Here is a 15,783-nt window from a genome sequence, read left to right as displayed (position 1 = left end):
TTGTTCATTTATGGACCGGACTTCCTGGTGCAACCAGGCATCAGAGATCACTAAGCGTTACATGCCCATGACATCAGGAAATGCGACACGCAAAAATAAACTCTGAGGCCTTGTCATGGCCAGAAGTCTATACTGGGAGATTTGGTTCTCAAAAAGCAATAGGAGAAAGAAGAGGTGACTTGGAAGTGGCTTTTTTTCCTTTGTATTTTACTTTAATCTTTTATTATGTTTTGAAATCTCAAAAGACCCACAAAACATAATAAAGGACATTAAATTCATGGAGAATAACTTTGCTGAGAATCAAATTTATCAGGAAAATTCCAATTTAGAGAATTCAAATTTTGTAATTTCTACTATCTAGTAATATAAAATCTTGCATATGAAGCATGATAATACCAGTATATTAGTTAAAAACATAATTCCTAAAGACATTATCTTTTGAAGTCACAGTTAAGTATTGCTGGTATTTGTCATGTATTTGAAAAGTTTTTATTTAACTAGGAATTTTTTCAATCCAAGCTATAAGCTTTTTTTTATATTTACAAATCAGCAAAACCATAGTAGTTGTCAATATGACTACAATGCTGTAAATGTAGAGTTGAAAGTTACATATTTATAACTTACTTTGCTTCAGCAGTAAATCATTCACAATTACTGAAATAAGAACAAAAAAGAAGAGTCACATATCTATAGTATCAAATGTGTTAATATCTAAATTATATAAAAAAATATCAAATTGGCTAATACCTTAAAAATATAACTTTTAAGTATTGAAATGCTGAATGATTTCAGCCGGTTACTTGCAGTACCTCAATATGGACTCTGAGTGCCACCGTTAGACTGTAGTATTTTCCGTTCTAGCAGAATGAGGAAACTGATACACGCTCACAGCACAGAGCTCTAGAAAATCCTGCAACCATTCTTCATTGCACCATGTGATTTGTTTCACACGTTTCTGCTTTTCTGAAAACTGTTTTGAAATCTTAGAGGGTTTTTTTTCTGAAAGAATTTGTATTGAATGTCCGGATGACCTTGCAACGAAACAGAAGACTTGGAGTCTCACAGTGGACATTAACAGGGCAAGTAATATTTTGTCTTCTTTCTCTTTGGTTGAGGGATATCTCATGCCAGTTACAGTACTCAATTCCCGAAGAACTGAAAAAAGGATCAGTCATTGGGAATGTGGCAAAAGATCTTGGATTGAAAGTAGAGGACCTTACATTTAGAAAATTCCAAATTGTTTCCCATGACACAAAGCAATATTTTAATATTAATTTAAAAAATGGAAATGTCATTGTCTCAGATAGAATTGATAGAGAAACATTATGTGGGGCTAAACTGAGCTGCTTCATAAATCTAGAAGCTGTGATTGAAAATCCCTTAAATTTTTATACAATCACAATAGAGATCCAGGATGTGAATGATAACACCCCGACATTTTCTAAAAAATTATTTGAAATAGGTATCAGTGAGTCTTCGGTTCCTGGAGTACATTTTCCATTGGGAAATGCACAAGATGCAGATCTAGGTACAAACTCTTTACAAAGGTATACCCTAAGTGATAATGAATACTTTAAACTTGGAGAACAAACCACAAAGGATGGATATAAAAATGCAGAAATAGTGCTAGAAAAATCATTGGACAGAGATAAGCAGAGTTTTCATGACTTAATCTTAACTGCTTCTGATGGCGGTAAACCTCCTAGAACTGGCACTGCCATAATAAAGATCTCTGTACAAGATGTGAATGACAACTTTCCAACTTTTACACAAGACATCAATCACTTTAAAATACCTGAGAACGCAGATATTGGTTTTCTAGTGGTACAGTTAAATGCAACTGACGAAGATGAAGGTACAAATGGCTTAGTGTCTTATTCCTTTAGTCACATTCCTGACAATGCAAATGAAATATTTTCTATAGATTCCTTAAAAGGTGACATTAAGATAATTGGAACTTTAGACTATGAAGCATCAGATAACTATGAAATGACTGTTGAAGCTAAAGATGGTGGAGGTCTTGTCACGCATTGTAAAGTATCAATACAAGTGATCGATGTGAATGATAACGCTCCGGATATAACAGTTACCACTCTGGCAACATCAGTTCCAGAAGATTCTCCACCAGGTACAGTCATAGCAATAATTAATGTCTGTGATATAGATTCTGGGACAAATGGGGAGATTCTTTGTGTGGTCTCAGACATGAAAGATTTTCAATTGTTACCATCATCCAGTAACTACTATAAACTTGTAACTGCATCTAGCATGGACCGAGAGAGGAATTCTCTATATAATGTTACAATTCACTGTACGGATAAAGGATTTCCTCCTCTGTCCACCAATAAAACCATTCCACTGACTATTTCAGATGTGAATGACAACGCTCCACTTTTTGAGAGAACAAACTATGTTGTCTACATTATGGAAAATAATCAGCCTGGGACATCAATACAAAATATTCTTGCTTCAGATCTTGATCAAGAGGAGAATGGGAAAATTATATACAGCATTATAAACAGCAACATAGAAAATATTCCAGTAACATCGTATGTTTCCATGAACTCAATATCTGGAGTTCTCTACGCCCAGAGATCATTTGACTATGAACAGTTGCAGGAATTTCAGTTCCAGGTGATGGCTAAAGACAGTGGATCTCCTCCTCTGAGCAGTAATGTCACAGTACGGATATGTATCATTGATAAGAATGATAATGCTCCGAAGATCCTCTACCCATCACCAGACACTGAGGGATCAGCATTATTTGAGTTTATTCCTCACTCTGCTGAGAAAGGTTATCTAGTCACCAAAGTGATTGCAGTGGACGCTGACTCTGGACACAACGCCTGGCTCTCCTATCACTTACTACAAGTTCCCGATCCTTCATTATTTGGAATTGGCCAATATACTGGAGAAATAAAGATTGTGAGAGATCTTCAAGATGCAGATAACTTAAGGCAAAAACTTGTGGTTCTGGTGAAGGATAACGGAGTCCCATCTTTGTCATCTACAGTCACCTTAAATTTAGTTGTGGCAGAGAATTTTCAACAAGTTGTGCCAGAAATAAGAAGACAACCGACCAATTCCGATACTAAATCTCCTGTAACGTTCTATCTAGTCATATCCATAGCTCTGATTTCTTGTCTATTCATTATAACTGTTATCATCACAGTCATCTACAAATGCCGAAAAGACAACACCCCGACTACATATGGAGCATATAGCAGAAACGTGTATCCTCAGTTCACCCTGGGATGTCCTTCTGAGATCAGTGATACCAGTTTACCTTTCCCATTCTCATATGATGTGTGTGTGACTCTGGACTCCAAGCAGAATGAAATCGCTTATCTGAAACCAGTGCAGAACGTCCCCACAGAGAATCTCATAGACACTGACAATTCAACAGCAGCAAATGATCCTGTAAACATTTTCTTCCCTCCCAACAACACTGATCAGGTATTTAGATGTTAAAGTTTGAAGTGATATTTGTCATATTTTATCATTAGAACATTGTTGTAGAAAATTATACATGAATTTTTGAAAGCCAGGTTTCTTCAAATTATGTTACTATGTTACTATGTTGTAGAAAATTATACATGAATTTTTGAAAGCCAGGTTTCTTCAAATTAGCTTTTTTTTAATCAGTATTCATAAATTGTTCTATTGTTTATAATACATAGTAAAATGTATCTTTAGCTTTTTTGTATGTATTAACATTGGTCTTTTACAAAATAGTACATTTCATTATTATATTTTATGTTATAATTTATCTTATCAGTAGCTTAAACATACATTAAGTGTTTTACAGCCACTTGGCGATTTTAAATTTTACTGATGTTGAGATAACCCCTTTAAGACAACTACTACAGCCTGAGTCATCAAACTCTTCTAGCTAAAGAAGTTGTCCATTTTAGGAAAAAATTGCACTCCACAGTGGAGCATTGTCCTGGTGTGCTGTCTTGGTGAAAGTAGTGTTGTCTGACTGTGCGCTGCCTTTGGTGCTGGGGTTTATAGATGTGTCTACGCTGAAAAAATGTGCAGATCCTTAGAAGTTTGGGGTACTCTGATAAACTGTGATAACTGAACATTGGCTGATAATATATCTTGAGGTTACCCAATGGAGTAGGGAACTTCTGTAAAGTGCTCTGGGACCTCTAGAGTTATGCTACTATGTACTAAGTTTCATTTGATAGATTCTGCCTGTAAAAGCAGAAACCACTATTAGGGCTCCTACAGACTACCGTATTTTTAGTCCAAGTGTGATTTGATAAAATATCCGATCGCACTCGGATCAGTGTTATGCTGTGTGGTCGTGCACATGTACGATTTTATCCTTGGACAGAGTATGTCAGAGAAAAAAATCACAGCATCCACGATTTGTATCTGATATTTGCATCACACTGGGCCATGCACATCAATGAGTCTGTCGAAAACATCTGACTGCACTTGGGTGAAATATCAGAACAGTGTGATTTTCACAGACTGACTGAATGGAGAAGTTCAAGAACATTGTATATCACACTCTCTGATCACACTGATCATACGCTGATCAGAGTTTTACCAGAATTTTATTAGCATATTCAACTCAATTCTCTTGGATTAGAGAAAACACAAGTGTGTGGCCCTAGCTAGAACTAGAATATTTTTTGCCTCCAGCATGCTACGTGCTGAGAGGGTTAACGTTATACATGAGTTGGCTTTATGTGAGCACCTATAGAATGGGAGGGTGCTCATTGTATCCCCTCCTGCAGAGCCGACACCGGCATATGTACTAGCAGAACCTGTGGTGATGTCACGACCATGTGATCATCACATTGTGCTGGTTAAATTCCTGGACCTGAAACACAGTCTCAGTATGGATGGTGTGGATTTGGAAAGGAAGGACTCCCACGTGGCTCCAGGAGAAGCTGAGGACATTGCAAGGCATCTGCAGGTGAAACCTACGGAGAGAGAGCACTCTGTTGTACTTTGTTTTGTTTTCTGTTAAGCTAGGAAGGCTCTGCTTTTGTTTTCCTGAACCCTGCCTTGGTGTATGCTGACTTTAATAAACCAGCAGGTGTTTTACTACCAAAGCGTTTCTGTGTCTACCTGAAGAAGCAGCTAAGCGTGTACACCAGGGGTGTCAAACTGCATTCCTCGAGGGCCGCAAACCATGCGTGTTTTCAAGATTTCCTTAGCATTGCACAAGGTGCTGCAATCATTATGTGTGTAGCTGATTAAATTATCACCTGTGCAGTACAAGGAAATCCTGAAAACATGACCTGGTTGCAGCCCTCGAGGAATGCAGTTTGACACCCCTGGTGTACACCCCTTACAGTATATAGAATATAGGAAAACTACTTACTGTATTTTTCGCTTTGTAAGACGCTCCGGATTATAAGACGCACCCCAAATTTTGAGGAGAAAAATAGGAAAAAAACTTTTTTTAATAAATTGGTGGGGCGTCTTATAATCCATGCGTCTTATTACTCACCAGGGGTTGTGGCTGCAGCGGATCAGGGTCCCAGGGTCAGTGCTGGAGGCAGGAGTGGAGCATTGCTGCAGGCTGGGATGAGGGGGTCTGCAGGGGGGCTCCTGTGCTGCAGGCTGGGATGAGGGGGGCTCCTGTGCTGCAGGGGGGCTCCTGTGCTGCAGGGCTGTCTCCGGGGCTGCAGGGCTGTCTCCGGGGCTGCAGGGCTGTCTCGGGGCTGCAGGGCTTTCTCGGGGGCTGCAGGGCTGTCTCCGGGGCTGCGGGGGGCTCTGGCGATATTTTGTGAAAGACCAGAGCCCCCCGGCAGTTCGTCCATGCGTTCCTGTATGACTGACTCTGGGAAAATGGCCGCCGGAATCTCGAGGGATGAGATCTCAGCGCTGAAATCTCATCTCCCGAGATTCCGGCGGCCATTTTCCCGAAGTCAGTCATACTGGAACTAACTCCGGGAAAATGGCCGCCGGAATCTTGAGAGATGAGATCTCAGCGCTGAGATCTCATCTCTCGAGATTCCGGCGGCCATTTTCCCGAAGTCAGTCATACAGGAACGCATGGACGAACTGCCGGGGGCTCTGGTCTTTCACAAAATGTCGCCAGAGCCCCCCACAGCGCCGGAGTTTCCAGGATCTCCCGGGACAGCAGTGGGCAGCAGCAGACAACTGCGGCAGCGGTGGCGGGCGGCAGCGGGCAGCAACGGACACCCCCTCATCCCAGCCTGTAACGGTAAGCGGTATATCCGCTTTGTAAGACGCACCCCCATTTCTCCCCCAAATTTGGGGGAAATAAAGTGCGTCTTACAAAGCAGAAAATACGGTACTTTAGTACTAGTGAAGTATCATTTATAAAGCTAAAAATATAAAAAAATATTATTGAGAAATTGTGAAAGTAATCTATGATTTCCAGTAGAATAACTGAGTGTTATACAGAAGGAACTTACAGAGGACAATTTATCAGAATCTTTAAGAGTTGAAGTTTTTTCCCCAATTTTTTATAAATCGAATACTATTTTCAGAAGTTTCAATAATTTTCATAAGTCGACATTGTGACAACATACTTAACTACGAGAAATAAAATAAATATATAAATAAATAATATAAATATTAAAAAGGGTGGACAAGTAAAAGGTTTAAATATTCCATTACTGTGGACTGGATGTGTGAAATATGTTGAATGTGCAGTATGTGAAATATCACATATTAGTGGTACAAAAATAAGTATGGTACACGTTTTCAGCAATTAATATTGAATAGAAAAATACCAGTCATAAATTCACATATACATATATCTAATGGCGACTCATCCACAATATCATCACAGGAGAAGAAAAAAAGAGTCCAGAAAATTGCCAATAAGTTACAAAAATAACAATATTTATTTGAACAATCAAATACTAGTTTACACATTAAAATTCCACACTGTTACAAAAATAGAAGTATATGGAATTTATCATCAATGCGACTATATCCATAGATGTAAAAAGTGACCGAAGAATGCAGAACGGGACATATAATGCCCACAGCAGGTTCAAAGAATCATACAAAAAGGCATGATATTCATAGTAATATAAAGTGCATGTGCCTAATATATAGTGATTATTGTAAGAAGTGCATCAGTATAAACAGTTAATCCCTTAATCATTATATGCCTCTGTGCGCATAATCCAAAGTAGTAAGAATGAGTAAGCAGGATATTTACTAGTGATGAGCGAGTATACTCATTACTCGAGATTTCCCGAGCACGCTCGGGTGACCTCGGAGTATTTTTTAGTGCTCGGAGATTTAGTTTTCATCGCCGCAGCTGAATGATTTATATCTGTTAGCCAGCATAAGTACATGTGGGGGTTGCCTGGTTGCTAGGGAATCCCCACATGTAATCAAGTTGGCTAAGAGATGTAACTCATTCAGCTAAGGTGATGAAAACTAAATCTCCGAGCACTAACAAATACTCGGAAATCTCGAGTAACGAGTATATTCGCTCATCACTAATATTTACCTATAAGTGTAGAAGTCCTGTCTAGACCCTGGTCACCTTACCCCAACGCACGTTTTGCATCCAAATGTTACTGCTTCCTCAGGGGGCATTTCAGCAATTAATGTTGTTACACCCCGCTACTGTTACTGTGTATTCTTATTGTAGTTACCACACTTGATATTAATACTGGGTACATATATATATATATATGTATATATATATACATATATATACACATATATCCATTACCTAATCTGTTCTTTAAAGTGGCATACATGCTGTGTAACAAATTTATTTGCTCGTTACGTCCTACTAGAACGTTTTGAAAACTATCTCAAAAACTGGGCATGGAGCTGTAAAATGCTCCAGATTTATAAGTGGTGTACACCTGTATTTTATATTACTATACATAATACTAATATAAAGCACATCATCTATAAGGTGACATATAATAACAATATATATACAGGTGCTTGACTCGCCCTGCCAGGGCCATGGGGTACTCAGTACCGGGTCAGTACTTAAGGGGACGTGTCACGGCGGTGACCCGGTCCGTGGCCCTGGGGGCCCATGTAAAAGGGAAAGGTCTTTAAAGGGAATAAAGTTTATGTTCGTGACGCCACCTGTGGTTTTCGATCAGTGGGGACCGACGCTGCTATAAGTGGTCCTCTGGGGTGATGTTATGGCACCTAGATGGTATAACTTCCCACAGGTGAAGTATATCCCCAGGGCTCCCGATGTGTAGATGGAAGATGGTGGAAGTTGCAGTGAAGAACAAGGACACAGGTTTGCAGTCTCTTCACCTTGTTTACTGAAGACTTCAGGCAGCCACAGTCCAGGGCACCAGATCACAAGGCAGGCAGGATCCGGCCGGCTTGGAAGCGAATCCAGAGTCCCCTTTACCAAGTGGAGATAAAAGCCTTCCTCTAGCGTGGTGTTGTAGTCACTTACTGCCTACAGCTTCAGATAATGTCCTCACAGATGTTCTCTCTCTGTCCCCCATATAGGATATGACATAACCCATATGACTGTTGACTTGAGCCTGTTTATAGGTATTCTAGCACACCCTGGGCTCTAAAGGTGTCACCGTGTCTTCAGGTGTGTGTGGGGACAGATAAATTGCAATTCAGCTGTCCTGCCGGTTTCTGCTATAAGTCGTAGAGTCTTTACAACCTCGGTGGTCCGGCTACCGGTTATCTGCGCTTCAGAGGGAGGCAGCCTGATCTTAGCTGGTCTCGCTTGATGTTACTCTCCTGTGCTTCGCTCTCCTGCACACTCACTGAACAATGTCCGGCTTTCTGTATGTCCCTTTCTTTTAGGAGCTGTAGTACTTCAGACTACACGGCCCCTTCGTACGTTCTTCCTGCCTCAGACTCCTCCAGTCGGCTTCCTGGCTCTTTCTGACTGAAACTCTCCTTTCTCTCCAGAACAGAATGTCTTTTTAGGGGAGTTCACCTTAAACAGGTTTAGAGCTCCCCCTTCTGGCCTGGAGGGTGAACATGTTGTATGCATTGTGGTTACCTGATAAAAGATCTCCTTCATCGCTTCCAAACGTAACATCACTCTCCCCGTGAGGAAAGCAATGCTGTTGTGACGACCAGGACCCTGGTGCGCCACAAGCTTTTCACAAAATTAGAATATTATCAAAAAGTTAATTTATTTCAGTTCTTAAATACAAAAAGTGAAACTCATATATTGTATAGAGTCATTACAAACAGAGTGATCTATTTCAAGTGTTTATTTCAGTTAATGTTGATGATTATGGCTTACAGCCAATGAATACCCAAAAGTCATTATCTCAGTAAATTACAATACTTTATAACACCAGCTTAAAAAATTATTTTAAAATCCGAAATGTTGACCTACTGAAATGTATGTTCAGTAATTGCACTCAATACTTGTTCAGGGCTCCTTTTGCATCAATCATTGCATCAATGCGGCGTGGCATGGAGGCGATCATTATGTAGCACTGCTGAGGTGTTATGGAAGCCCAGGTTGCCTTGATAACAGCCTTCAGCTCATCTGCATGGTTGGGTCTGGTGTCTCTCATCTTCTTCTTGACAAAACCCCATAAATTCTCCATGGGGTTAAGGTCAGGCGAGTTTGCTGGCCAATCAAGCACAGTGATACTGTTGTTTTTAAACCAGGTATTGCAGTAGGTATAAGGGTGAAGTGACTAATTTAATATGATAGGTTGAGAGAGGAGTTGTAGAAATAAGAAATGAGAGTAGAGCAAGATGGACCTCCAAATAATATGGAACAGACAGCAGTTTGAACAGGTCTTAGGGAGATGCTTTGGTTGGGCACTTGCTAAGGTAACCATCCAATGCGAGGCTAGACTAGTTTATTTAATTGAACATTCTAGTAATTAAACAGTACCAGCTGATCATTGGATCGTTGCCTTGTCACCTTTCATGCTCAGATACTAGGACGACTCTCATCATGAGAAGTCAAATAGGGCTATAGAGAGGGGACTGAGACCAATGTTGTGAATTGACAGAGATTTAGATATTTGAATGACTTTCCATGTAACAGCTATCATGTTGAACTCTAGACACTGAAGGGAGTGAAGTCTATTACCAAACCCTTCCTTTGTAAGCAAGAAGAGCTTTACTTGCTCCTTTCCTTTATATAGCCAAAACACATTTACTTCTTAAGGATAGGGTATTTTTTCTATTAAGGAAAGATGTTTTTTAAGAAAAATAAAACAGCAGCTTACAGCAATGGAACTGATAAGTCACCAATATTAATCTGATCCGTAACAGTTTATCTCTTTTAATCCAACTTCTTAATCAAGTTATCTTCTGAGCAGCTCACAACTCTGCAGTCTCCTTACAGCCTTATTATTACCTTTTTTTAGCACCTTTAGCTTGGTCTCGAGCCATTTCAAATTGATGGATGAACAATCTACAGGAAGATCGATCTTGTGCAAGTCTAGAAACGTTCAACAGGGTCTTCTCCATCATTACCTTGGTAGTATTTTGCCATTGGGTTCCTGGTCTTCCTCTTCGCCTTGTTCCTACTATTCTTCTGATTATGATGTCTTTCTCCAATGATTGCTCTTTTCATGTGATGTGTCCAAAGTATGCAAGTTGTAGCTTGAAGATCCTTGCTTCAAGTGACATGTCTGGCTTGATTTGTTTCAAATTTCACCTATCAGTGATTTGTTCTTTATCTACAAAGCTGTCGCTATATTTACACATATAGATAACAGAGTATTAGAACAAGAACACAGCTCCTGACAGGGAAAGGAGAGAGCCCAGATTAGGATAACTGCTCAGGAAACTGTGGGCTGATGATGTTACAAGAGTGGGAGGAAGAGAGGAGGCAGGTAGAAGGAGGTGAGCAAATACCAGCAGTATAGAAATCAATGGGCTGGAGAGAGCTGACTGAGATGCTGGGAGTTAACTCTTATCCTGGAATGTAGATACTAAGAACTCTGCTAGAGGATGGGCTTTATGTAAATGAGCTATATACTATAAAAGTTACAATCTCTCATTGTAGGAGAATGACAGCAGATAGAAAAAGCAAGTCGATTGCAAACTTGCTTATTTTAATGCTGTCTAATGTAAAGAGAACCTCTCAGGTCCCCATGCCCTCCAACTTAGCAGCATTTACTTATTTAAGAGTAAGGTCCCTGCATAACCAGCCCCGTATAACATTTTTCTGTAAAAAAAAAAGGTTTCAAAAAAGCAGTTTTCTATGCTAATTAGGGCTTTGACTAGTCGATGGGGCGTTAGTTGCCATAGACTAGTCAGCCCTCTTTCCATGTTATCACACTCCTGTTGGCATGATAACATAATTTACACGCACCCCACACATTTTTTCAGCATCACTGCAGCTCTGTAGCCAGGTGTATGCTTCAGTGTCACACTCTACATGAAGGGAAGCCATTTTTTGAACTTCTAGTCATGTCCAGTGTGCCTCTGAAGTCAGAACTGAACTGCTGAACTGTGCAGGGCTCGTCCGTAAGATTTGTAGGAGCTGGCATGTCGATAGCTCCTGCCACTTATGTTGCCACACCCACAGGGGTGTGATAAATAGAAAGAGGGCTGATTAGTCTGGGGTAACAAATGCTCCATCAACTATTTAAAGCCCTAAATAGTATAGGAAATGAGGACAAAATAAATGCTTTTTATAAACCTAATTTTTACAGAAAAATGTTATACAGGGCTGGTTAGGCAGGGGATTTACTCATAAATAAGCGAATGCTGCTGGGTTGGAGGCATGGGAGACCTGACAGGTTTCCTTTAAGAATGTGAGACCTCTTTAAAGGGACTCTGTCACCTGAATTTGGCGGGACTGGTTTTGGGTCATATGGGCGGAGTTTTCGGGTGTTTGATTCACCCTTTCCTTACCCGCTGGCTGCATTCTGGCTGCAATATTGGATTGAAGTTCATTCTCTGTCCTCCATAGTACACGCCTGCACAAAGCAATCTTGCCTTGTGCAGGCGTGTACTATGGAGGACAGAGAATGAAGTTCAATCCAATATTGCAGCCAGCATGCAGCCAGCGGGTAAGGAAAGGGTGAATCAAACACCCAAAAACCCCGCCCATATGACCCAAAACTGGTCCCGCCAAATTCAGGTGACAGGTTCCCTTTAAGTTAACTCCTTCTTGTCAAACATTCTTTTCAGAATAAATGTTTTAAAATTAGTGATAAGATAAATATCTGTGCTTATTGATATAGTTATAAAGAATCTAAGTAATAATAATATCTCTAATAAAAAGAATGAAACTTCTGTAAGATAAATTTAAAATACTTTAAGGTGCTGGCCGTTTACAGCATGAAAATATTTAGCAATATTGATTGTGAAAATAATAATGATTCATGCCAAATACTATAATATTTTAAAACAAAAACATACACACTACTTGTTTCTGTATTTTAATTTTTGTACTAGAGCAAGCTTTCATCCAGTTACTTGCAGTACCTCAATTTGAACTCTGAGTGCCACCATAAGACTGTAATATTTTATATTGTACCTGACTATCAGAGCTGATGCAGGTTTCCAGAAAATCTTGCATTACTTCTTTAGCGCATTCTACAATCTGCTTTAGTCTTACCTAGTTCTAAGGAATCCTGTGGAATATCATTCATAATTCTGTTCTTTTAGTCAAATTTCTAACAATGAAAGAAGATGCAAGACTCAGAAGGACACAATGGACAAAGATATGGCAAGTACTGTTCTATTTTTGCTCATTTTTCATTAGGAATATCTCAGGCCAATTACAATACTCAATACCTGAAGAGCTCAAAAGGGGATCTGTAGTCGGGAACGTGGCAAAAGACCTCGGATTAAATGCTAAGGAACTTGCATTTAGAAAATTCCAAATTGTTTCTCATGTAACAAAGCAATATTTCAGTATTCACCTGGAAAATGGAGATTTAATTGTATCTGATAGAATTGACAGAGAAGCATTATGTGGATCTAAACTGAGCTGCTTATTAAACCTAGAAATTGTGATTGAAAATCCTTTAACTTTTTTCACAATCACAATAGAGATCCAGGACGTGAATGATAATGTACCTACATTTTCGAAGAAACATTTTGATATAGACATCAGTGAGTCTGCACTGCCTGGAGTATATTTTTCAATTGGAAATGCAGATGATCCAGATCTATCCACCAATTCAATACAGAGGTATACACTTACAAGCAATGAATACTTTACTCTCAGAGAAAGAACCACAAATGATGGAATTAAATATCCAGAAATTATCCTAGAAAAAGCATTAGATAGAGAAAAGCAGAGTTTCTATGAGTTTATTTTATCTGCATCTGATGGGGGTAAACCTCCTAAAACTGGCACTGCCATAATTAAGATCACAGTACAAGATGTGAATGACAACTTTCCAGCATTTATGAAAGACACCTACCAGATAAGATTACCTGAGAACGCACCTGTTGGATTTCTAGTTGTCCATTTAAATGCAAGTGATGCAGATGAAGGTACAAATGGCTTAGTGTCCTATTCTTTTAGTCATATACCTAAAAATGCAAATCAAATATTTTCTATTGACTCGTTAAAAGGAGATATTATAATAATTGGCACTTTAGACTATGAAGCATCAGATAGTTATGAACTGACGGTTGAAGCTAAAGATGGTGGCGGTCATGTTACAAATTGCAAGGTGTCAATTCAAGTGATCGATGTGAATGATAACGCTCCGGATATAACAGTTACCACTCTGGCAACATCAGTTCCAGAAGATTCTCCACCTGGTACAGTAATAGCAATAATTAATATGCATGATCTGGACTCTGGGGTGAATGGTGAAGTTGTATGTTGCATTTCGGACATTCAAGACTTTCAACTGTTACCATCATCTAGCAACTACTATAAACTTGTAACTGCGTCTAGCATGGACCGAGAGAGGAATTCTCTGTATAATGTTACAATTCACTGTACGGATAAAGGATCTCCTCCTCTGTCCACCAACAAAACCATTCCACTGACTATTTCAGATGTGAATGACAATGCTCCAATTTTTGAGAAAATAAGCTATGTTATCTACATTATGGAAAACAATCAGCCTGGGACATCAATACAAAACATTTTTGCTTCAGATACTGATCTAGATGAGAATGGAAAAATTAGTTACAGAATTCTGAACAGCAACATAGATAATATTCCTGTGTCATCTTATATCTCCATTAACTCAATGACCGGAGTTCTCTACGCCCAGAGATCATTTGACTATGAACAGTTGCGGGAATTTCAGTTCCAGGTGATGGCTAAAGACAGTGGATCTCCTCCTCTAAGCAGTAATGTCACAGTGAGAATATGTATCATTGATAAGAATGATAATGCTCCGAAGATCCTCTACCCATCACCAGACACTGAGGGATCCGCATTATTTGAGTTTATTCCTCACTCTGCTGAGAAAGGTTATCTAGTCACCAAAGTGATTGCAGTGGACGCTGACTCTGGACACAACGCCTGGCTCTCCTATCACTTCCTACAAGTTCCCGATCCCTCATTATTTGGGATTGGCCAATATACTGGTGAAATAAAGATTGTGAGAGATCTTCAAGATGCAGATAATTTAAGGCAAAAACTTGTGGTCCTGGTGAAGGATAATGGAGTCCCATCTTTATCATCAACAGTCACTTTGAGTTTAGTTGTGGCCGAAAATTTTCAACAAGTTGTGCCAGAAATAAGAAGACAACCGACTAATTCAGATACTAAATCTCCGGTAACTTTCTATCTAGTCATATCCATAGCTCTGATTTCTTGTCTATTCATTATAACCGTTATCATCACAGTCATCTACAAATGCCGAAAAGACAACACCCCGACTACATATGGAGCATACAGTAGCAACGTGTATCCTCAGTTCACCCTGGGATGTCCTTCTGAGATCAGTGATACCAGTTTACCTTTCCCATTCTCATATGATGTGTGTGTGACTCTGGACTCCAAGCAGAATGAAATCGCTTATCTGAAACCAGTGCAGAACGTCCCCACAGAGAATCTCATAGACACCGATAATTCTATGACTGTGAATGATTCTGCACACACGGATTTCCCTATCAACACTGATCAGGTAATTATGCTTTAAAATTTTAAATTGTTCCTACATTCCATACGAGAAGCTAAGGATATTGTCTTATAGTATACCAGGTGTAGTTAGTTGATTGTATGTTTTGAAACAAGGTGGTTCTATAATGTGCTTAAATGGGTGGTCCAATATCTAAAATGTCTTTCACAAATATCTATTGTTGCACCCTTAGTGACAGCAGGGCCATCCCCTGGAGACAAACTTTTGAGCATGTGGAATGAAGTTGTGGGGTGGTACAGCTGTCTCAAACCCTGCTTCTATCTCCTCGCACTGGTGACGTCTTGTTTCATGGAGAGAATCTGCGGCCAGTGGCAAGGATGCAAGCACAGTGCTAGTGCCTCGGCCACATTTCACACAGCTGCTATCAATCAGCACCTTGAATGTAGGACATTTTTAGACTGTGACAATAAAATAAACTGTGGTAATTGACTGCAGTGTCAACTCCTGATGAGTTTCTGGGTTGTGATAGACGCTGTGAGGAAGTGAGTGCAGCCCCAGCCTTCTGAAGACGCCTTGCTTGAGAATACTCTTAAATGAAACATCACAGGAAGTGAAGTAGAATAAAAAATTAGTGATTAGATGGTATAAAGAGAAGAGTAGGGTACTTTAAAAAGTAAAAATTACAAACGTGCTTAGAGTGTAAAACAGATATGTATTAAGGACATTTTAGGAAATGTACCACCCCTTTAATTATACTGTAATATATGCTTAGGGGTTAGAAGATACTTTAATTCATTATGCCAGCTGTGTGCTTGCTGAGTGTATCCTGGGAGTA

General features: G+C 39.5%; 2 protein-coding genes across 8 annotated transcripts in view; both read left to right on the top strand.

Annotated features, from left to right (window-relative positions):
- LOC138675454 (protocadherin gamma-A4-like) overlaps positions 1–15,783 on the top strand; it is a 732,953-nt gene that overhangs the window by 292,043 nt on the left and 425,127 nt on the right. The window contains exon 1 of one of the 7 annotated variants that reach the window (XM_069763688.1): positions 12,489–14,993. The exons of the other annotated variants lie outside the window; for them this stretch is intronic. Within the exon in view, the coding sequence (XP_069619789.1) occupies positions 12,573–14,993 (2,421 nt within the window). The 5' untranslated portion in view covers positions 12,489–12,572. Of the gene's footprint in view, positions 1–12,488; positions 14,994–15,783 lie in introns of those variants that run through there. 7 annotated transcript variants of the gene reach the window in all.
- On the top strand, positions 964–12,444 carry LOC138673783 (protocadherin gamma-B2-like). The gene is made up of 2 exons (XM_069761827.1): positions 964–3,456; positions 12,346–12,444. Exons 1-2 carry the CDS (start codon positions 1,027–1,029, stop codon positions 12,442–12,444), a joined length of 2,529 nt encoding a protein of 842 aa, XP_069617928.1. The 5' UTR covers positions 964–1,026.

Source organism: Ranitomeya imitator, chromosome 4, assembly GCF_032444005.1.
Source record: "Ranitomeya imitator isolate aRanImi1 chromosome 4, aRanImi1.pri, whole genome shotgun sequence".
NCBI classification, from domain to species: domain Eukaryota; kingdom Metazoa; phylum Chordata; class Amphibia; order Anura; family Dendrobatidae; genus Ranitomeya; species Ranitomeya imitator.
The sequence above is the reverse complement of the archived record's forward strand: the minus strand, read 5'-3'. Positions and strand labels throughout refer to the sequence as shown.

What these genes read in the sequence shown, in the direction of transcription:
- LOC138673783 (XM_069761827.1), top strand. Translation starts at nt 1,027, where the DNA reads ATGACCTTGCAACGAAACAGAAGACTTGGAGTCTCACAGTGGACATTA. An exon ending in CTCCCAACAACACTGATCAG is followed by an intron (nt 3,457 to 12,345) that starts GTATTTAGATGT and finishes TTTTTGTACTAG; the next exon opens with AGCAAGCTTTCATCCAGTTA.